We start from the raw sequence: 23,024 nt of genomic DNA, 5'->3' as shown, positions 1-23,024 counted from the left end.
CAAATATTTGGTAGATGAATGAATGAACAAAAATTGACAGAAGCCATCCAGATTCTCTACCCCAAAGGCACAGCCAAACTTAGTGAAGGACTTTGGAGCTTTGACGTTTTTGGTTTTTTTTAAGGTGGAAATTGGTGTGTGTGTGTGTGTGTGTGTGTGTGTGTGTGTGTGTCCACCCTATTTGTACACAACTGTACACTTTGACCTGAGATCCAGCCCTGCAATCGCAAAGCTGGGGATTCTTCTGGGACTACTTGTACCAAAAATCTGTGTACCCAGCTGGGTTTCCAAGGTGATCCTGGTCTTTCTGCAGCCTTTCCTGATCTTTCCTGATGGACATTTATCCTATGTCCTTCAGGAGCATAGTTGTTAATATCCAAGGAGCTCCCCACAGGTGGTCCTTATGTGAAAGGGTAGCTCTGCAAGGTGAGTGATTTTTCTCTTTCCCTACGTTTCTGCCCTAAAATTTGGCTTCTCTTATGCTTAGCATTAATATTAGTATTCATTAGTATTCATACACCTCTGACTATCATTCCCTAAACGAATATTTTTGGAGCATGGGGCACTGCTTGTGGTGGGACCCAGAGTGGAGCCAGGTCTCTGTGAGTGGGGTGGGATGTTTACAGGTTCCCTCACTTCAACTGCATAGACAGCCCTGGAAAGTGGGATGACTCTTTTCATTTTGCAGAAGTGGAGACAAGCCCAGAGGGGTATTGTCATTTGACCAGGTTTGCACAGTAAATAAGATGCAGAACTGGAATTTGGACCAGCTTTGCTGGCTCTTTATATTTGCACAAGGTTGGGAAAGAAGTCAAGAGACCCAAGTACCTGTTCTGGCAGGACTTCTGAGGTGTAGTGACTCTGGACAGGTGCCCTCTTCTTCTGGATCTTGGTTTCGCCCCCTGTGGTGCGCAGTATCTTCTTTTTGAGGGGTCTCATCCCTCCCCACATTGTACTTGAGGTAGTGTCAAGCTTGTGTCTTGAGGAAGAGACAGACCCCAAGCTTTGAGATGTTACTCAGCAGATCCTGCTGGGACTGGGAGGCCTGGACGCTGGATTCCCTGTTGCTGTTAGCAGTGGCTGTACACAAGGTAGTGGCTCCAGGGAAGGTGGCCTTGACCCTACTATTTGGAGGTGAAAGTTCTGGGTCCCAAACTGGCCTCTGACAAGAACATATGCTGGCTCTTTTTTTTTGTTGTTGTTGATTTATTTATTTTTGAGAGTGGGGAGGGGCAGAAAGAGGGAGAGAGAGAATCTCAAGCAGGCTCTGTGCTGACACAGTGAGATCATGACCCGAAATCAAGAGGTGGATGCTTAACTGACTTAAGCCACCCAAGTGCCCCTGGGCTGCCTCTTATGATGGGCAGTTACTTATTTTCTCTTGGCCATAGTTTCCACATCTTGATTGTTTTGAGATTAAACTCAATGTTCTTTTAATATTTGATAAATTCCATGTTTAAAAAGTTTCTTCATCAACCTTGGAGCTGACCCTGCTCTAAATGTTTTGGATGTGATTATTTTATTTTATTTTTTAAAGTTTTAAAATTTATTTTGACAGAGAGAGAGAGAGAGAGCATGCGCACAGCAAGCTGGAGAGGGGCAGCAAGAGAGTGAGAGAGAGAGAGAGAGAGAGAAAGAATCCCAAGCAGGCTCTGTGCTGTCAGCATAGATGGGCCCAACTTGGGGCTTGAAGCAGTGCTCTAGGGAGGACTTGAACTCACAAACTGTGAGATCATAACCTGAGCTGAAATCAAGAGTCTGACACCTAATTGACTAAGCCACCCAGGTGCCCCATGATGTGATTATTTTAATTTGTTGCACCAAACTATTCAATTCTCTAGCTAAAAATTTTTTTATTTTGAAAAATTTCAAACCCATATAAAACAATATAACGAATCCGTATGTACTTAACACCCAGCTTTAACAATTATCATCTCATCTTTCCCTATTCTTTGTGTTTTAGCTTTTATTTTGAAATAACTTTAAGCGTGCCTGGGTGGCTCAATTGGTTAAGCATCCAACACTTGATATCAGCTCAGGTCATGATCTCATGGTTGGTGAGTTTAAGCCCTGCATCAGGCTCTGTGCTGAAAGTGTGGAGTCTGCTTGGGATTCTGTCTTTCCCTTTCAAAATAAATAAACTTACTTTTTTTTTTTTTTTAAGAAATAACTTTAGACTTTCAGAAAGTTGCAAAAAAAATAGTAGTTTCCATATAACTTCCCTCAGCCTCCTCCAGTGTTAAATCTTACATAACCATAGTGTAGTTATTGAACCCAATAAATTAACACTGATCCAATACTATTAACTAATCTTCAAAAGTTATTTGAGTGTATTGGAGGGTCCCCAAGATCAATCTCAGGTTCAATGCTTTGCAAGAAGGACTCTCAGAACTCAGGAAAACTTTTATACTCGTGGTTATGGCTTAGTACAGCAAAATGATACAGATTAAAATCAGCAAAGGAAAAAAAAATATGTAAGGTAGAGTCCAGGAGGGACCAGACATGAGGTCCCAGTTAATCCTCTCCCAGTGGTGCTATAGGGACAGTTTTTAATTCTCCCTCCATGAGAGCACACATGAAATGCTGATAACCAGGGAAGCTCATCCCAGACTCAGTGTCCATGGTTATGGGCATCGGCCACAGAAGAATGGAATGCTGGTTACTCAGTCACTTAGTTACTTAGTACCTCAAAGGTACTAAGAAGGGTCAGTCCCTTCTTTGGAATGTGCAGGGTTTGAAGTCCTGCTGAGTTAGCCATTTACTGTACATTGAGTTTTGCCACTTTTGCCACTAATGTCCTTTTTCTGGTTCAGGATCCAGTCCAGGATCTTTCATTGCCTTTAATTGTCTTTTCTTCTCCAACTTGTACAGCTCCTCAATCTTCGTCTTTTATGACCTTGACATTTGATGAGTACTGGTCAGGTCTTTTCTTAGAATGTCCCTCAATTTGGACTGGGGTGTGAGAAGGTATGGGGTGACACCTCCCCAAAAAGGGGGGTACTGGGAGAAGCAATGGCACTTTGGTTAGCCAGCCACGAGGGAGAGATGGATGCTAGACACGCTTAGGGACTAAGAGAAATGAATGAGTGGAGACATGGCTCGAAGATCAGTGACAGATATGACCAAGTAAGCTAGCAGGGAAATGGAAGATGAAAATGAACTTTTATCTTTTCTTTTCTTTTCTTTTCTTTTCTTTTCTTTTCTTTTCACCAATGGAATTTATTGTTATTTTTGTTATTTTCAGCAATATAAGTAGCTTTGATATTTTCTGACAAACAGATCACACTTCAAGTGTCTCCTTTTGATAAAGCTCTTCTGTATCTTTCTTTTTTTTTTCTTTTTAATATAACTTATGGTCAAATTGGTTTACATACAACACCCAGTGCTCATCCCAACAAGTGCCCTCCTCCATGCCCATCACCCACTTTCCCCTCTCCCCCACCCCCCCATCAACCCTCAGTTTGTTCTCTGTATTTCAGAGTCTCTTATGGTTTGCCTCCTTCTCTGTTTGTAACTATTTTTTTTCCCTTCCCTTCCCCCGTGGTCTTCTGAAGTTTCTCAAGATCCACATATGAGTGAAAACATATGGTATCTGTCTTTCTCTGACTGTCTTATTTCACTTAGCATGATACCCTCCAGTTCCATCCATGAATACCTTGTATATATAAACCACATCTTCTTTATCCATTCATCAGGCGATGGACAGAAAATGAACTTTTATTGAGTGCTGGCCATGTGCCTGCACTTGCCAAACATTTTTTAAAATTTTTATTTATTTATTTACTCATTCATACAGTCATTCATTCATTCATTTAGTAATCTCCGCACTCAATGTGGGGCTCAAACTCATGACTCTAAGATCAAGAGTCACATGCTCTATCGACTGAGGCAGCCAGGCGCCCCGTCAGACATCTTATATTTGTTAACCCAGTCCTGTCAGCGACCCATGAGGCTGGCACTATTGGAACCCTCATTTAACAGACAAGAAACTCAGAGATGTTAAATAACTTGTCCAAGGTCACCCATCTGGCAAGTGGCAGACATGGATCCCCCACCTGCCAATTTGAAGTCTGACTTTGTAGCTTGGACTCTTAACCAGTCATGCTGTGCCACCTGTCAAGATATCCTTAACGGGGAGAGTGAGAGAGAGGAAGAAGGAACTTCCATCCCTTGAAATGAGCCAGGCCCTGGGCTAGGCACTTTGTGTCTGGTCTCTCACATTTTAGGACCTGCCGGGCATACGGTCAATGCTCAATGCGTGTTTCTCTCTTTCCTGCTCCTTCACTGAACTTCTTGGGCCAAGGGCAGGCATGTGAGCCCCTGTATCCCATTGGCCACTGTCTTTTCTCTGAGCTGTGAGTGGGGTAGGCCTGGATTCTTGTTCCTGGGGCCCTGTCTGCCAGATTGGTGCGGGCTGGGCTACCTGCTGTCAGGGAAGGAGAAGGAGGAAGGCCACAGGGCCTCAGCATGCTTGCAGAATGTTTCTAGCGACAGATGGGAAAACTTGAACGTGGGTGCTTTGCAAAACATCCTCTGCAGCCTCCACCAGCAAATGCTGCCAAGATAAATGTGCAGGCTCTGGTCAGGCAGACGTGGGTTCACATCTTGCTTCCACCACCTGCTGATTGTGCGCCTTTGGGAGGTGGTTTTGCCTCTCTAAATTGTGGGATTCTTCACCTGTAAAATGGAGTAATGACAGTCCTGGGGGATTAAATGAGACAATTTATATGAAGTACTTATCCTACTCCCTGGCACAGACACTGAGTATTCAAGAAGTGTAGATACCATTATCTTTGTCACAGATGTGGAAAATGTGGTCCAGCAAGTTGTCCAGGCTTGTGACAAGTAGGGATTGTCACAGCTGGGGCTTGAATATGGGTCTGGGCACAGGATTAACCTTTTTTTTTTTTTTTTTTAAATTTTTTTAGTGTTTATTTTTGAAACAGAGAGACAGAGCATGTGTGGGGAAGGGCAGAGACAGAGGGAGACACAGGATCTGAAGCAGGCTCCAGGCTCTGAGCTGTCAGCAGAGAGCCCGACACGGGGCTCAAACCCACAGATCATGAGATCATCAGCTGAGCCAAAGTCGGACGCTTAACTGACTGAGCCACCCAGGTGCCCCAGGATTAACCTTCTTTACAGGGCAAGCCTGGGTCCATCCTGGGAGGGGGAGCCCTAGCTCGCTTGACTGTTGCCAGGCAGCCCAGGAGAGTTGTCAGGGTCCTTCATTGGGAAATCCTGCTCATCTCTCTATGAGTCCTTTCTGAGAAGCAGGTGGGCACTCAGTGCCCTTTCTGGGTAAATGCCCCCTAATCATCAACTCAGATCATCATTTAACAGCTGAGATGAGGGCAAGTAGCCATTGGGAGGTACAGGCTTCTGTTCTTACAATGCCAGCAAAAGGGGCACTGTGAGGCAAGGTCCAGGTGGGAGCAGGGCAGCTGGGGGTTAATGGGTCTGGGGTCGGGTCAGGGACACTGAAATTGGCTACTCCTCAACCATTGGTCCGGTCCTGCAAGGGGGCAGGACTCCCATCACAATGGTAGGTTCCAGCATGTTGGTTGGCCACTGAGACTGGTTGGCTTTGGAGGTGGGGGCATGACATGTAGGCATTCCTCATCTCAGAACTCACATCAGTCTATGTTAGCCTGAGTCTGTTTTTATTTTATTTATTTTTGAGAGAGTGCAAGTTGGGGGGTGCACAGAGAGCAGGACAGAGGATCCAAAGTGGGCTCTGCTCTGATAGCAGAGAGCCCGATGTGGGGCTTGAACTCACAAACAGTGAGATCATAACCTGAGCTGAAGTTGGATGCTCAACCGACTGAACCACCCAGGGCCTGTTTTTATAGGTGGAGATCAGATCCCTCAAGTTCAGACAGAAGGTCTGAAAGTGAAGGTGAAAATAGGTCCTTGTATCTCATGGCAAAAGGTCAGAATGGCATAGGGGCTCTTTCTAAGAGCAAAGTCTAGCTATTTGGAGAAAAGGCAGACTTTGCTGACAGACAGCTCTGTGGGAATCTCATCTTTCCCCAGGTATTGTTTTGTGACTTCTGGCAAGTCTTTTAATTTACCCTTTTAATTTACCTAAACCTTGGTTCGTTAGTCTGCAAAATAGAATGATACTGAATTGTCATGGGCGGTAACACGCTGGCCTTCCATAAATGCAGATATCGTAACTGACACCCATTCACAACTTTTTTGTTCTAAGTTTATTTATTTTTGAGAGAGAGAGAGAGAGAGAGCGTGTGTGTGGATGTGTGCACGCCAGCAAGGAAGGGGCAGAGAGAGAGGGAGAGAGAGAGAATCCCAAGCAGGCTCTGCACTGTAGTGCAGAGTTCTACATGGGGCTCAATCTCATGAACCGTGAGATCATGACCTGAGCCAAAGTCAAGAGTCGGACACTTAGCTGACCGAGCCACTCAGGCGTCCCAGCATTCACAACTTGGTTGGTACTGTACTGTAAAGGTACTGTAAAGGTAAGCACAGACAGGGTCCTGCCCTCATGGAGCTTAGAGTGAATATAATCTCAAGTGTGGTGAGGCTGCCCCGTGAAAACTCCTGGGTTCTGAGCGCTCCCCTGGAGTACATAATCAGGGAAAAATCAGGGAAGGAGAATCAGGGGAGGAGGGTCCCTTCACCTCCTGAGGTCTTCTTTCTGTCCCCCAGGTTCTGTATTTAGCACTGGTCTGCTACTGCAGAGGGCTCTTTCCAAACCCCGACTGGGACTTGTGATCTGGCAGGCGTGAGAGAGGGCAGCCCCCTGTGAGAATGGGTTTGCTGCTCTTGGCTCTCCATTTAGGGCAGGGTCTGATGTCAGAGCTACTGCAGCAGTGCTTTCCTTCTCCAGGGTCCCCAGGACTGGGTGATGGCCTGATCTCGGCCTTCAGGGATGATCTAACTCTCTGGAAGTCCAGTGGAAGTCCAGAGAGTCGTGTGTCCGGGCCACACAGCTCCAGTGTTGGTCTTGTAGGCACAAAGGCGAGTAAGGCCCAGGAGTACTGTCAAAAGCCCCAGAGGCCAAAGGAAAGCTTCTGGACCGAACTGACATCTCCGGGCCAGGGTCAAAACTGTGGAGGAAGGCAGCAGGCAGGTGAGGGGGGGTGGGGTGCTGAACCTGGGAGGAGGCTGGATGTATCGCTGTGGGAGAAAGGGTTTTCCACTTATTCATTCAACAAACCTTTATTGAGCACCTACTCTGTGCCCTATGCTCCATGCCCTATTTTTTATAAAATTTTTTTTTTCAATGTTTATTTATTTTTGGGACAGAGAGAGACAGAGCATGAACGGGGCAGGGGCAGAGAGAGAGGGAGGCACAGAATCGGAAACAGGCTCCAGGCTCTGAGCCATCAGCCCAGAGCCCGACGCGGGGCTCGAACTCAGGACCGCGAGATCGTGACCTGGCTGAAGTCGGACGCTTAACCGACTGCGCCACCCAGGCGCCCCGCATGCCCTATTTTTTAAAAAATGTTTATTTATTTATTCTGAGAGAGGGAACATGAGCATGAGCAGGAGAGGGAGAGAGAGAATCTCAAGCAGGCTGTGCACCGTCAGTGCAGAGCCTGATGCGGGGCTTGAACTTAGGAACCGTGAGATCATGACCTGAACTGAAATCAAGAGTGGATGCTTAATCCACTGAGCCACCCAGGAGCCCCACCCCATACCCTATTTGGCCACGGCCTTTTCTCAAAGCCATAAGTGGGATGGGGCTGGATTCTTGTCTGTGGGGCCCATTCTGCCAGATTGGTACAGGCCAGGCCACCTTCTGTCAGGGAAAGAGGAGGAAGGATGGCCATTTGGGATGCAGCAGTAAACAAGACAGAAAAAATCTGTGCCCTCATGGAGCTGATGTTATTGCTAGGAGAGACACATAAGCTAAACAAGTAAAATATGTGTTTGATGGTGACAAATGGTGAGGAGGAAAACTCAGGCAGGGAAGGAAGGGATAGGAGGGGTGTAGGAGATGTTGAAATTCAAATGGGTTGACCAAGGAGGACCTCATTTAGAAAGAGCATTAAGGGGCACCTGGGTGGCGCAGCCGGTTAAGCGTCCGACTTCAGCCAGGGCACGATCTCGCGGTCCGTGAGTTCGAGCCCCGCGTCGGGCTCTGGGCTGATGGCTCAGAGCCTGGAGCCTGTTTCCGATTCTGTGTCTCCCTCTCTCTCTGCCCCTCGCCCGTTCATGCTCTGTCTCTCTCTGTCCCAAAAAAAAAAAAACCTTGGAAAAAAAAAAAAAAAAAAAAAAAAAAAAACAAACCCCATTAAAAAAAAAAAAAAAAAAAAAAAAAGACCTGAAGACAGGGAGAAGACTGTATGACTCTCTGAGGAAAGAACACTCCTGGCTGGGGAACAGGAGGTGAAAAGGCACTGTGGTGGGTGTGTGTGTGGTGGGCATGAGGAGGCCAGGCAGGCCGGGGCTACATGAGTGAGGTGGAGGGCAGAGGGAAGTAGGTTGGAGGTCACAAGGAGCTGGACAGGCAGGGCCTTCTAGATGGCAGGAGGGACTCTACTGAGGGCCAAGGGAGGGCTCTGTGCAGAGGCGTGGTAAGACCTGCCTTAGATTTTAGCAGGATCATTTTGGCTGCTCTCTCGAGACTAGGCTGTAGGGGAAGGGCAGAAGCAGGGAGACCAGTAAGGAGGAGGCCACTGCAGTAATCCAAACGTTTTGTTTCCCACCGTGCTCCTGGCACACAGCATACTTCCTGGCACAGAGCAGGCACTCAGCAAATCCTTACTGAATGATGTGTGAATTAATGATGCCCAAATGGTGCGTGGGCTATGTGGAGAAGATATAGAAAAACAGATCTCAGGCATTGATTGCTGCTGGAGATCCTAATCTAATTGGTTTCTAATGGGAAAGAGGTATCTGGATTTTCAGTACAGTCTGTTGGTAATGCTGGGCATCGGGGCTGGCCTTCTGTGTCAGGAATATTCTAGCTGCAAGTAACAGAGACTGACCGACAATGGCTCAAACCAAGAGGTTTTTTTTTATTTACAGTTATATTCTGGAGGAGGATGACTGCTGGCATCGGCTTGGTCAAATGATAGGGTCAGTGTCTCTGACATTGTCTTGGCTTTTCTCTCTTTGTAGCAAGATGGCTGTTGTGGCTCCAGGCATCACATCCTCAATCAAGGCAGGAAGAATGGAGGGGCGGGGAGGTGTTACCCATGTCTGCCTCTTTTATCAGAGAAACAAGCTTTCCCAGAAGCTCCTGTAGACTTCCTCTTAAATTTCACTGGCGCACCTGGTCACATGTCACCCCCAGCTGCAAAGGAGGCTAGAACAGTGGGAATTGGGATTTAAAACCTCTACAGTGGGAGGAAGCTAGGGAGAAGGGGTTGGGACTGACCACTGGGGAGTGGACGAGGGTGTCTGCCATGGCTCCGCGGGATGACGTGGTGCTTGAGGTCCTTCTACTTCCGGGACTTTGTCTCCATGCAGCACCTCTGGGGACTAGTGAGTGGTCTCTCAGTGGACCACTGAGAGAATCCAAGCATTCTCCCCAGAGGGGCCTACTCCATCCTAGATGCTCTGTCTTTTCTTCATATGTCTGAACGGCACATAGACCACTGGTGGAGACTTCTTTGGGGAAAATGGTGGTCTTTATTTGGGGGTTTTGCTTTAGCATAGCTCTCACCTGGCAGGCATCTAAAATAGCATCACCATGTTCTCACTAAGACACTCACATTCAAGACCCTTTTAGAGCCCAGCTTACACACACGCAGACAGCATGTCTGTATTTACACTGGCCCTGGCACTCCACCCAGGAAGAAGGCTGCGTCTTTGGTCATCCTTAAACCACTCAGGTAGGAGTAAGACCAGGATGACCCCTTTCCCCCCGAATGTCCCACTTTTGGTCCAAGAATGAAATAGGATTCCTGTGGCAGCTTTTTCTGGCAGTTTTGGGGGGGTAGGCGAAAGGAAATGCTTTTTTAGCACTGCCCTAGCACCTTAAATGATGGGTCTGCAAAGCCAGAGGCAGGGAAAAGCAGGGCTGGTTTATTCTATAAATCTTTCAGAATGGGATAGAGGCAAAAGGTTAAAACATTTGGTCTCGTATGGGGAGGGATTTTTAGGAAGAACGGGTGAGTTCACTGAGGCCGGTTTGGGTGGTAGAGACCACGTAGAGAGTGGGCGCAGAGGCTGGAAATGGGGACTCAAAGGAGCCAGTCTGTAAGGGTAGCAGTGGGGTCTTCAAACCACGGTTTGTATTTCCAGAAGCCCACTGGAAATCACTGTATATTTGCTCTCCATAGGCTTCAGGAAAAGGTAAAACAGAAACAATCTTTTTTTTTTTTTGGCCAGAATTACATCAAAACAACGTGGTAAGAAAATGCAGATTGGCAATTATATACATCTCCAGTGACAACGACAGTTATATAACCGACACAATTTGCTAGGCAAATGTCTTCCCAGGCCTGGGGTCCCTGGAATGGGGTGGGCAAGAAGGAGCCCTTGGGGCTCCACAGTCAGGGTAGGGAACCCCCAGGGCAAAGGTTCATGGCAATTGGGGGGGCAGAGGTGGCTTCAGGGATGACGTTTCCAGTATTTACCAGCCCCTGGCTGCTCGAGCCTGCAGCCTAGGGGTCAGACCAGCAGCCTAGGAGCTTGTGAGACATGCAGAGTCCCAGCCCCCACCCCATATCTACTGAGTCGGAAGCCGTATTGTAACAAGATCCCCAGTGATTTGTAGGCACAATAAAGTTTGAGAAGCACTGTTCTAGACTTCTGGGAGCAGGAAGGCTGCAGCCCTGGTTAGATGTGGTTACAAGGCCCAGGCAGGGAGGCTGCGGAGAGGAGAAAACAAAAGCATGGGTGTGGGGGAAGCTGGCAAACTCTAAGAAGCCGTCCTGGTTAGTACTCTTGCAACCTGGCATCACATGACCCTCAAGGCCACCTTGTGGGCTACCCTGCCCTTCATCACCGAGGACAGCTACCCTTGAACCATATTCCCCTCAGCTGGCTTTCAAGGCAGGTGTTCTGAGATGCTCTACTTAGCTGCCCCACACCTGGCTGCAGGTAAAACCCCAGTCAAGGACGTTTTCTGAGACCTGGGAGCTGGGCTGCCCAGAGAAGCAGGGCCCCATGAGGCCTGGGAAAAATGGAGGGCTGGTCAGGCCAAAGAGGTGCCTGTCTCTCCTTATTCAATTCTGCCAGAAAGATCTCCCTAGAGCTCAGAAGCCCCTTCAAGGAGAAGTGCCTTGGGAAAGTTTCCCCCTGCAGTAGCTTCCTCTTGGAGAAGCAGTGAGTGCTGAGAAGGAAAAGCCTGGGTCCTAGCTTTTGGTGGGCGGGAAGGAGGGCCCAGGCCCTCTGGGGCATTTTTACAAGAGCAAGCATGAACATCTCAGAAGTCCCCAGGCTTGGGGCCAGGAATGTAGATACAGAAGGGCTGGAGCAGGGTGTGGGGGCCAGGGGTGGGCGGCGCGGGCTGGAGTTTCAACAGCCTGCTCTACAGCGCTCTCTCTTCACTGGTCAGCGTGGCGATTCTCCGCAGGTTTTCCCTGACTTTGATAAATTCGGGGGCGTGTTCCTCTTCCTTTTCTGGTGGTTTTTCCAGCTGAAGGAGAGAAGAAGCAGACGTGTGAAGTGAGTGGGGCTAGGGGAATTTCTGTTCCCCAAAACCAGTGTTTGGGCCAAGGATTCTCTCTGGGGAAACAGAACCGGGGATCAGTCTTGCCACCAGCCTAGTAGCTGGAGCGACAGAGCCTGAGACTGCATTCTCCCTGTGAAGCCCAGTGCAAACTGTTTGCCTCACCTGGGCCTCAGGATGCTCATCTCTAAAATGGGAATGCCACCTGGCTCACAGGCAGGTGTGAGAATGAAATCAGGATCCGACATGCACTAGATTGGGCTGATCAAGAAACTGAGGTTCAGAGAAGGGAAGCCACTGGCTCAAAGCCACACAGCAAAGTGCATGGCAGAGTGAGGACTCAGGCCAGCGGTGGACTGCTGGTTTAGTCCTCATTTTGTCTCATCTCCTCCCTCTCGCCAGCGGTGGCCACATGCAGACGTCCTCCCTGGGCCAGGAGACAGTCTTGTAGGAGGCTTGGGCCAGGGCTGGGTGCTCCCCACCCACCTGGTTCAGCCTCTGCTGCCGTCTCAGCAACTCCTGCTCAAAGGGGCACTGCAGCCGCTTGGCTTCTAGCTCTTCCTTCTTCTTCTTGATGAGCTGGTTCCGCCTGCGGTGCTCCAGGACTCGCTGCAGCTCCGGCTTGCTGTCCACGCCCAGGCCCCTGGTGCAGAGCGGGGAACTTGTCAGGAGACCTCAACTCCACACGCCCCCTGCCCCCAACCAGTCTCAGGGTTGCACCCGCTAGTGACACCAACCTATACCCTCCTGGCAGCCTGGGAGGTGGAACCATTCCTGGCCCATTATACAGAGATGGGAAATGAGGCTCCTAGAACTTAAGACACCTGTCCAAATCACAGCCACAAAGGGGCTGAGCGATGAGCCCACAAAGGGGCACCCAGGCCTGTCTGACTGCAGAGACCAAGTTTTATATTATTTCTGGTTATGTTCTCAGGATAAGTGTTCTAGAGGTGGAATTCCTGGGTCAGACTCTTTTAAAAGATTTTGGATACACATTCCCATCTGCCTGTTAGGAAAGGTTATTCAATTTATACTCTGTCATCAGTGTCCGAGAGCATCTATCTCTCCCCACCATCACCATCCAGTCTTTTTGTATTTGAGAATCTGGTAGGCAAGAAATAATATCTGGTTTTCATTCGTGTGCCTCTGATTATTAGTTCTTTTGTGAACTAACTATACCTATATTTTGTTCATTTTACCCTTATGGATTTATAAGTAATATGTACATGTTAATTTTTTATCTGTATTTATATTGCAGGTGTTTCCTTGATCTGTCTTTAGGCTTTTAAAAAATTGTGGTGGTGTTTGTTGACATTAAAAGGGATGACTCTAAGAAAAACATCTGGAGAAAATGCACAAGATATACTAAGGAGGAAAAAAAGAATCCACGGAGGATACACACAGCTGTAAATAGAATGAAAATCATAGCCCTAGCCAGTCCCATAACAGGCCAGTAGAGGGAGCTGCAGAGACGCCGCTGCCTTCCTCCTGGTACTAGTGAGCTGGGAGGTATTTCCTAGGCCGCCTCCACATTCCCTCAGTTACTGAGTCCTGGCCCTGCCACCTCGAGCCTGTCTCTTTCATTGCATCCCTGGCCTCCCTGCTCCACTCATGCCCCCTCTGTGGTTGTGACACCCCTGCTTGAGACGCTTTCCAGGTCAACACATCTCCTCTGACCAACCTCAAACTCTATGCTCCAAACACCCTGAGCTACTTGTGTTTCCTGTCTATTTGCACATGCCCTTCCCTTTCCTAGGAACAGACTTCCTTCCATTAGCAGACTCCCACCTCCTAGTCTGGCTGACTCCTGCCCACCCTTCAGGCTTTAGCTGAGGCATCCTCTCCTCTCTGGGGTCACCCTGGACCTCTCCTAGTTGCCTCCTCTGAGGTTCCGGGCCCATTTATGCCCCCTTCATACCACCTGGTTATGCATAAGGGCAGGACTGGGCTCTGGACGCAGTGTCTGGCACATAGTAGGTGCTCAGTAAATATAGGTGGAAGGCAGGCATGAAGTGGGTAGCTTGGAGGGAAAGCAGGGCTTTTGGGGATTACTGGGGACTAGAACTTCACGGTTTCTGCAGTGACTGTGGGGTACCCTCTGCCCTCCTCAGCCTCTAGGAGACCCAGCACTACCATTAGCCATGTCTTCCACAAGGGGTACCTCCTCAAGCCGCAGCAGGCCCACTGGGCTGAGGCAGCCGAGCTCTGTTCCTACCTTCTGTGGTTCATGAGCAGCTCTCGGTGCAGCTCTTGGTGGCTCCGGGACGCCTTCACAGGGTTCAGCAGCTTCTTGGGCTTGATGAGCTCTGGGTTCCACTCTCTGTACTCGGGCCGGGCCATCAGGCCCCCGATGTCTGCCCGCTCCCTCTGGATCTCCGAGTACATTGACGCTGTAGAGACAGGCAAGGGGGCTGGTCAGAAGGGGGTCCACAGTCTCACGCATCCCCGTGGGGCACAGTTGGAGGGCAAAGGTTTCCATGCTAGATGGACTTCAGTCATCTGCTGCCGTACCGTCACGGGCAGACTACCTGACCTTCTGAGCCTTGGTGTCCTCATTTTCAAGATGGAAATAATTGAACCTAGGCACAGGGTTGTTGGAAGGATTGGAGGTGATGTTTGCAAAGCGGGCTGTAGGGGTAAAATGATCCTGGGTTACAAAATACAGGTTGACACATGCATATGTTTTTAGCCTGACTTTGGAGAAAACAATATCCTATAAAAAGAATTAGGAGTTTCTGTTTTTCAGGGAGCTTTTATCAGAAAAAGAAAAAATATTTAAAAAGAGCAGTATATATTTGTTAAATTTCGATAAAGGGTAGTGATCAAAAGAACATATCGCCCCTTATTGTCCAGTTTCCCTATTCCTTCTTCCAAATTCTCTGTGGAAGTGTCCATCTGTGCATGTTCTCCAGATCAAAGAGGAGAGTATGAAATCCCAGGATGGCTGTGTCTCTAATTACAAAGTGATGGTTGTCACCTTCAATGCAGATATCTGGTTTCTTGATGGCCTTACTTCTACCACAGCAGCTTAAAATTTGTCAGTTTACCTGAAATTCAGGCAGAGGGGCTCCCTCCTCTACAAGCTGGCTGTGTATCCTTGAAATGCCCAAAACCAAGCAAGCGTGTGTGCATGTGTGTGCGTGTGTGTGCATGTGAGAGAGAGAGAGAGTGGGGGACAGAGACAGAGACAGAGAGACAGAGAAAGACTTCTTAAGGAAAAGTCTCAACAGGGGACACCTGGGTGGCTCAGTTGGTTAAGCGACCAACTCTTGGTTTCGGCTCAGGTCATTCATTACCTCACAGTTCATGAGTTTGAGCCTCTCATCGGGCTCTGTGCTGTTAGCACAGATCCCGCTTGGGATTCTCTCTCTCTTTCTCTCTCTGCCCCTCCCCGGCTTGTTCTCCCCTCCACCACCAAATAAGTAAACTTTAAAAAGCTTAAAAAAAATGTCTCAATGGGATGACACGTCCTGGCATGGACGTTAGCTTCTTGTAGTAATTAAAGTGAAAATTGAGGCATTGGCTCTGCTCCCTTCATGAATCCTGCTTTCCTGAGGTTGGGCCTCTACTATATGCCAAGCCCTAGTAGTGTCTGGTCTGGTACGTACTAGGTACTCAGTAAATATGTTGGTAATTGACAATTAAACTTTTGAGATTGTACAGATGAGGAAACTGAGTCTCAGAGACGTTGGTCCTGGGGACCCAGTGCCTTAAGTCATGTGGTTTTCATGTGGCAATTAAGGGGAGTGTGTTCCCTCTTCACGCACAAGGCTCAGTCCCCTCTCTTGAGGACCACCATGTTGCTTAGGGATAGACCCTCAATTCTCTCTCACTGTCCCTCCCACTGGGAAGTGGATGAAAGCCATTCTCTGGTGAGTGGGGTTTTATGGACAAACAGGAGTTCTCCAAGTGAATTAGATAGGGATGGTGGTTTGTGCATATTACCTGCCTGGAAGTAGGTAATAGCTCAGTGGGGTTGGAAAATACAGGAGGAGGGGCTTTTATAGGGTGTAAATTGCAAGGCGACATGTCTGGGAGCATAGGCATCAAAGGGGAAATTATGTTTTGCGAACGGTGGCTCGCCAGACACATGTTTGGCACTTCTATTATTACCCATTTCAGGGTGCTATTCAGAGGATTAAGTGAGACCACGTTTGTTGAGGTGCTGTGTAAACTGGAAAAAGTGTTAATTGTTACAAGATATTTTGGAAGTAGCCAGATGAAGTGTCAGAGCATAAAAACATATCTGTTAATTTTTTTTCTTGAATTCACATTCTCAGAACTGTTTCTAAAATGAGGATGCTAATTAATTCCCCTTCTCTTTTTCATAAGGCTGTTTGTTTTCAGGTTATGTCCTTCCCAACTCTTCGGTTTTTGAAAGTTGTGGTAGTATTTGAAAGTTAGTTAAAAATAGATACTTGACAAAATAAACAGTTGGCCGTATTAACTCTCTCATCTTTTAAAAATGTGGATGTTTTCCTTTTTTTTTTTTTTTTAAGTAAACTCTGTGCCCAACGTGGGGCTTGAGCTCACGACTCCAAGATCAAGAATCGTATGCTGTACAGACTGAGCCAGCCAGACACCCCTAAAAGACGTGGATATGTTCTCAGTCTGCGAGTTTCAGTTGTCTGGGAGCTGATGCTTTAGAACACCTTGCTCCAGATTGCAATTCGAGGAATTTTTTCCCCTTCTGCTGCCACTCCTGTTCCCAAGTCCCACCAACCCTTTATCTGAGCGGTTTTCAGCTTTACTCTTTACTTCCTGTGTCCTCAGCTCTCAGCCTATACAGGCTGTTATCACACCACACTGCTGTAGGTCCTTGACTATTCATCCTGCCTCTGTCCCTTTGTGTGCCAAGCCTTCCAGAACTCCACAATTTTCATCAGTCACACCATCTCTAAAATAACGAACTCTATTGTCTGTTACCAAAGCCATAAAGCAGGAAACAAATAAGTTGTATAACTTTAGGAAAGGAGAGGGCAAATTAATTTGCTTAAGATATCACTATTGACCCAGAGTTCCCAAGTGGATTAACAGAGAAGCATTTGGAACCAATGAGAGCATTCAATAATGTGGCCAGATACAAAGTAAGTACACAAAACCAAGAGCTCCTGCATAACAGGAATGACCAGGGAGAAAGGACACAATAAAAGCATTCATTTATTCTACAATATATTTTGAGTTCCTACAATTTTCCAGGTATGGTGATAGACACTGGACACGCAGAGGTGAACTAAGCAAACACCAGTTCCTGCTTTACCAGAGTGGACATTCTATTAGGGAGGCACACAGTAAACACACAAACCAGTAAAAATAAATGATTGCAAATTGCCAGGAGCCCACTGAAGGAACCAGGGGGCCTGGATAGAGACTAACAGGAAAACCCATCTTCAGTCAGGTGCACAGGGAGGGTCTCTCTGAGGAGGTGACATTTAAGATCTGAGGGTTGAGAAGAAGGAGGGGGGCTGTTTGGGGCAGAGGGAACAGCATGTGTGACTCATGTACCTTGAACAAGCTTGGTCTGTTCGGGGAACAAAAAAGCATAGTGTGCATGGAGTGGTGTGAGTGAGCGACAGGGAGAGTGTTTGGTGTGAGGGTGGACGGGTGGGTTCAAGTCAGGGAAAGATCGCATCTCATTCGATTTTTAAAAAGGTCACTCTCTCTGGTGTCGGGGCGGGGGGGAAACTGTCAGCAGGTTTTGGGAAATTTTTGTACGACTTTGGTTTCTTTCACTTCCAACAGGCACTCTCTGCCTTTCCCTCCTGTTAAATTCCAGAGGAAAAACATCTTATTGGCTAGGCTGAGAATCTTCACCCCATAGGTCATCAGCCAGCCAATGGGCTGGCTGCCCCCCCTCCCCCACCAGGCCCTACTGCAACAGCAGGGCTCTTTTAGGTTGAGTCTTGCTTAGAAGAGGGGGCTCTGCATATTATTATAGCCAGTCTTGCACCCAGGTCCAACCAGTGACCAGCTCCAGGCTTTTTTTTTTTTTTTTTTTTTTTTTTAGTGAAAATCAGCATTTAGCTGTGGGGGATGGTGTCTTCCTGAGGCTAGAGTAGTGTGGTGGTTCAGGCAGGGGATCCTGAAGGATGTGGCTGGTTCTTCAGGCGGGAATGCAGGCTGGAAAAACAGCTGCCTTTTCCAGTTAGTGTGCCCAGCTCCAGAAATGACACGTGTGAGATCTGTGGACACACGTGTGGGGGCCCTCCAGGGCTTAGAGAGCTGCTGAGATAGCCTGCCTGCCTTTTAGTTTAATTAAAAGAAGTCCCCCGTGTAGAAGAGCCTCACATAGGTGCTGGAACAACAGAGGCTGCTTAACAAAGCCCAGATGCTAGGCCAAGAAAATACTGGTTGCCCTGGGGGTCAGGTGGGCCTCCGGAGCAGAGGTGGGGGTCCAATCCCACGGCTGCTCTGGCCAGGTCTCTCAGGTAGCTGGGATCCTGAGAGATCAGAGACTTTCAGGGAAGTGGCCATGATGGGGCAGAGTGTTAGGTGGTCTCTGAAAAGACAGAGATGAATACCCAAAGGAAGAGGAACAGGCTAATGGAGAAGAAAGTTAAATGGCTAGTGAATATCTTTCAGTGGTTGTCAAAGAAATGCAGAATGAAGCTTAGGTGTATGGACACTGAAGCCTTGTGGACCTGGATTTGGATGTTGGCTCTACCTCTTCTTAGCCTTGGACGAGTTTACCTCTCCTCTGCAGCAGGAGTCCACAAACTAAGCGTTTGGACCAAATTCAACCGCTGGAACACAGCCATGCCCACTCGATCCTTACTGTCTATATGGCTGCTTTCTGCTACAAGAGCAGAGTCCAGAAGGTGCAACAGCTGCTCTTGTTTAGCACCCTTCTTCATGACGTTGTTGCAAAATAAATGAGGGGATACATGCATGGTGCTTGGCGAGTGCCTAGCACAGAGTTGAGGGCTCAGTAAGTGCTGCTTATCTGGGCAGCGAAATACAGTGAGGCAGGTTGTGCACTGTGCGACTCTAGGGCCTCACTCCTGTAAATTAAACTAGGAATGGAGCCCCCAGAATTGCACAGGGTGGCCATCCCATTAGTTGTTATCAACGATTACTACTGATAAATCCCAGTCCAAGTCTTGGATGGAGCTTTCTCATCCTCTTTAAAAACTGCACTGATTCAATCAGTGGCTCTTAACCCTGGCTGCATATGGGCATCACTAGAGGAAGTTATATATATAGTGATGAAGTTTATATATATATATATATATATATATATAAACTTCATCACATCTTTATATATATATAAAATAAATATATATAAAATAAACTTTATATACAAAATAAATAAACAAATATATATTTATTTTTTTATTTATTATATTATAATATATATAATATAAAAATATATTATATTTTTGTATTTATTATAAGTTTATTTATTTTGAAACAGAGAGAAGGGGGAGAGAGAATTCCAAGTAGGCTCCACGCTGTCAGTGCAGAGCCTGATGCAGGGCTCATCTCACAAACCGTGAGATCATGATCTGAGCCAAAAATCAAGAGTTGGACGCTTAACCAACTGAGCCACCCAGACACCCTCATCAGGGGAAGTTTTAAAGATACCAATGCCTGGGGGCACCTGGGTGGCTTAGTTGGGTTAAACGTCTGACTTCGGCTCAGGTCATGATCTCACAGTTTGTGAGTTCGAGCCCCGCATCGGGCTCTGTGCTATCATTTCAGAGCCTGGAGCCAGCTTCAGATTCTGTGTCTCCTTCTCTCTCTTCTCCTTCCCCACTCGTGCTCTGTCTCTCTCTGTCTCCCCAAAAATGAATAAATGTTAAAAAAAAGATACCAATGCATGAGTTGCACCCCAGGGATTCCAATTTAATTGGCCTGGGAGGCAGCTTGGCCTTTGGTATTATAAAAAGCTCCCCAAGTGATTCCAGTAGTCAACCATCTTTGTAAACTGTGGAGTTAAAAAAAAAAAAATCAATGTTCGCTTTGGCGTGAATGATTTCAGCTGACTGACTGACCTGGTTATCAAGGGTAGGTCTGGTTAAGGTCATAGTTCTTAGCAGCTGTGTGACCTTGGATGGGTCTTTAAACTTGAGGACCCTCCTCCTCTGTAAAATCATGATGCTGTGAAGACTGGCTGAGCTGGGCAGGGGCAGATGCACCCAGTAGGTGACAGTTAAATTGAGTGTCTTGCATGACCACAAGATGGGCAAGTAATTCTTGCTTACTCCTCAGACTAGGGGACTGACTTCATCCCTGGGGGCAGGGTGGAGCGGGTAGTAATAGGTCAGGGGAGAGATGGGGAGCTTCTCCCTGGTTCTTCCCTGGTTCTGCTGATAACCCAAGAGGTCCCACGGCTTTCCCCCAGGGGCTCTGTGGACACCAGCCCCACACCAGGCAAGGCTCAACTGGCATCACTCACTACTCCCAGGGTGAGTTCAGCAACTGCTGGGGCGTGCCTGGCTAATGTTAGCGTGGTGGCTTTGAAATCAAGCAATGGTGCCCACCCTGACCACGGAAGAGCAATGAGGAGAGACTGAAGGGAAGTGACAGCGATGGAGACTCAGTTCCTAGGTCATCCTGAGACCTGCAGCCCACCAAACTGTTGAAGGCTTTAATGTCCTCTTCTTCTGCCTCTCTGCCCTTGTGGCTCTGGTTCTGTCTCTGATGGCATCAGTTATAACAAATGACATGTGAGCCACTAAAGCAGCACGGTTAAGGCAATGTTTTGGTGGAGACAGACTGGGTTTGAATCACGGAGGCTCCCCTTACTTGCTGTGTGACCTTGGGAAAATACCTTAACCTCTCTGAGCCTCTGTTCAGTGGGGGAGAATGGCAATACCTACTCGTGGGGCTGTTTGGAGGGTGAAGTGATGTCATGCGCATGATGTGGTTGGCCCACGTCTGGCAGAGGGATGCTCACAGAAGGCAAACTGTGGCTCTCCTTTCCTGAGGGGAGCTGTGATCAGCAAACATTTGGTGAGGGCTCATTCACCTGCATCTGGACCTCATCATTGCCCCGGGAGGCAGTCAGCGGTACTGTGCTATTGTTCCCATTTTGTAGATAGGAAAACTGAAGCTGAAAGAGGCCAAGCTACTTGTCTCAAGATACACAGAATAAATGGCAAAGATGGGACCTTTAGACTGCAGATTCAGTGCTTTTTCTCCCATGCTCTTGTGTTGTCATCCAGGTACAAAGTGTCTTTCAGTTAACAAAGCAGGTTTACATCCCTTTTCCCTTTCTGGATACTCAAGAAACCCAATGAAGAGGCAGTGTGAGCCCACTTTATAGATGAGAAAATGGAGGCCTGCTACCTGGAGAACTCGTAGCCCAAATGAAATACAAACTTACTGGGGGAGCCCCAGCCCGGTCCTAGCAGCTTTGAGCTGGAGCCAGAATGCACAGGTCTGTCTGCCCAGGGGCTGGTCTTTGTTTAGGAGGGGACTAGGGGTGTTGGTCAGTGTTCACTCCTCCACCCGCCCTCCCCGCACTCTGGTTCCTCATGACCATTCAGAACACACCTGGGGCCTTCTTGGTTCAACATTTCAAGAGGTGGAAGGACAGAGGAGCACTTTTTAAATAACCACTGGCAAAGGAGAAAGAGGCATTCAGTGAGAATGATAAGCCTGGCCACTAGATTTCCCAGCCCTTCTTGCTCTTTTCCCTCCCAAGAGGGAAAGTGCCCATTTGTATTTCACCAGTCAGCGACCAAAGAACAGTGCTTATGGGAGCCACCTCCAGATCCACCAGAAGCCTGTGGCCGATGCCTAGAATCAGAGCTACTTGTCCATTTGGATGCAATCTCCCCACCCCACGGGAAAATGGCTCAAAAGTCCTAAACATTTTGCCTTGGGTCCACTATGACCTCCTAGTTTGCGAGGAGAAGATCTGGGTGGGCATTCAGGGTTTTGAGTCAATTCCATAGCGGAGTCTAGAGCTGGCCATGGAAGGTCCTTAGCAAGGTTGGTGCAGTGTGTTATGCAAGGAAAAAGTGTCAGCAGACCAGATATTCCTGCTAGCCCACCAGTGCACGACACCAGCCATTCCACTTGGAATACGCCTCCAGGGGGACGATCCGGCAGGTACTTACCATCGCAGAGCTAAGAGCCACTCAGGATCCAAGCCACTGAAGACACAGGTACCCCGTGCTGCCTCACAGCAGTGGTGTGTGTGTGTGTGTGTGGGGGGGACCAGCCAGGTTTGGCAGCATTTCCAAAAACTGATACACTGTAGCCCCTGATTTCCAGCAATCTCAGACTTGCCTCTTTTGCAAAGTGCTAAAGCCAAGTTTCCCGGAAAGGCAGGCAGTTCACATGTTAACGTGCACCATGTGTCACATACCCTGCTAAGCCCCTCACAGCCATATCTCATAACATTCTCACCGCAGACTGAGGAGGCGGGTACTATTGTTACTCCTTTTCATAGATGAAGAAATTGAGGCTGGGAGAGGCCATCTAATTTCCCCAAATCACACAGCCAGTAAACGAAGGAGCTAGAATCTAAGCCTAGAGCTGTCTGATGCCAAGACGTGTCTTCTCTCACTTGTGCCCTGCAGCACTCTGGCCTTTTGTCTTTCAGTAATGAGGAGGATTAAAACCGCTCTACTATGTGGTAGTGGACTTGGGTGGGGGACACAGGCCGGGACCCAAGCTCAGACAGCTCAGCTCCCCTGACAGGCTGCTCCACAGCCCTCCTTCCCTTGCACCTCCTCCCACACTGCACCCAGCTCGACAGCCCGTGAAACAGAAGAGAGATGGTCTTACTTCTCAGTTGCGTCTTCAGGAAGGGACCTCGGGAGCAGTGTGGCTGGGTCCCTCGCTCCACTGGGAAGTCCCAGGCTAGCACGGAGGGCCGCCTCTGAAGGGCGGTTCTTAAACCCCTGGGGATCGCAGGCGGCTGCAACGTGCCAACGAGTGAGTGAGGCAGCTTTGCATTCCTGTTTATTCTGGTATCAATAAAAAGGAACTGTTACTATAGTAACAGATATTTCACTTGGTGCGTGGCCACTTCCACAATGCGGAACACCGTGGCCAAGCCACACGCTCCAGAGGCACAAATAAATACCTATTTTGTCAGACTGCTGAGGAGTAAGGGACATGCCAAGCTTTGTCTGAGCTAGGCGGCTCTCAGAGAGGCATTTCCCCTGTTCCTAATGGGAGGGTCAGCAAGAATGCATTCCAGCACTTGGCCCCGGGAGGGAGGGAGGGCCAAGCTTCCTGCTGCAGTGGCCAGAGAGCACGGGCTCTGAGGTGTGAAGGGAGGGGGAGACTACACTGGGTCAGCTCGGGGTCTTTCACTGATGGGTCAGAATCTCCAGACGAGTCCTGTACTCCTTACTCTGAGCTCCATCTGAGCCTCAGAGAGGAGCAACAGGGCCACCATGCACAGTTGTGAGTGTGTGGATAACGGACGTTGATGGGCTCTGGGCCCGAGCAGCCCCTTCTGTCAGCCCCACTGGGC

At 48.3% G+C, this 23,024-nt stretch overlaps 1 protein-coding gene and 1 long non-coding RNA gene across 4 annotated transcripts in view; one reads left to right on the top strand and one right to left on the bottom strand.

Moving 5' to 3' along the window:
• LOC121016794 (uncharacterized) overlaps positions 1–23,024 on the top strand; it is a 112,710-nt gene that overhangs the window by 28,899 nt on the left and 60,787 nt on the right. The window lies entirely within an intron of this gene.
• Positions 8,965–23,024, bottom strand: part of FAM107A (family with sequence similarity 107 member A) — a 54,990-nt gene continuing 40,930 nt past the window's right edge. For 2 of the 3 annotated variants that reach the window (XM_040454622.1, XM_040454623.1), the window contains 3 exons: positions 13,803–13,977; positions 12,074–12,230; positions 8,965–11,554 (listed from right to left, as the gene is read on the bottom strand). In XM_040454622.1, the coding sequence (XP_040310556.1) occupies positions 11,447–11,554; positions 12,074–12,230; positions 13,803–13,977 (440 nt within the window). In that variant the 3' untranslated portion in view covers positions 8,965–11,446. Of the gene's footprint in view, positions 11,555–12,073; positions 12,231–13,802; positions 13,978–22,327; positions 22,498–23,024 lie in introns of those variants that run through there. The other variant, XM_040454624.1, reaches the window with a different exon arrangement.

Source organism: Herpailurus yagouaroundi, unplaced genomic scaffold (assembly GCF_014898765.1).
Source record: "Herpailurus yagouaroundi ecotype Mexico unplaced genomic scaffold, PumYag 213, whole genome shotgun sequence".
NCBI lineage: Eukaryota > Metazoa > Chordata > Mammalia > Carnivora > Felidae > Herpailurus > Herpailurus yagouaroundi.
This window is presented reverse-complemented; position numbering and strand designations above follow the sequence as displayed.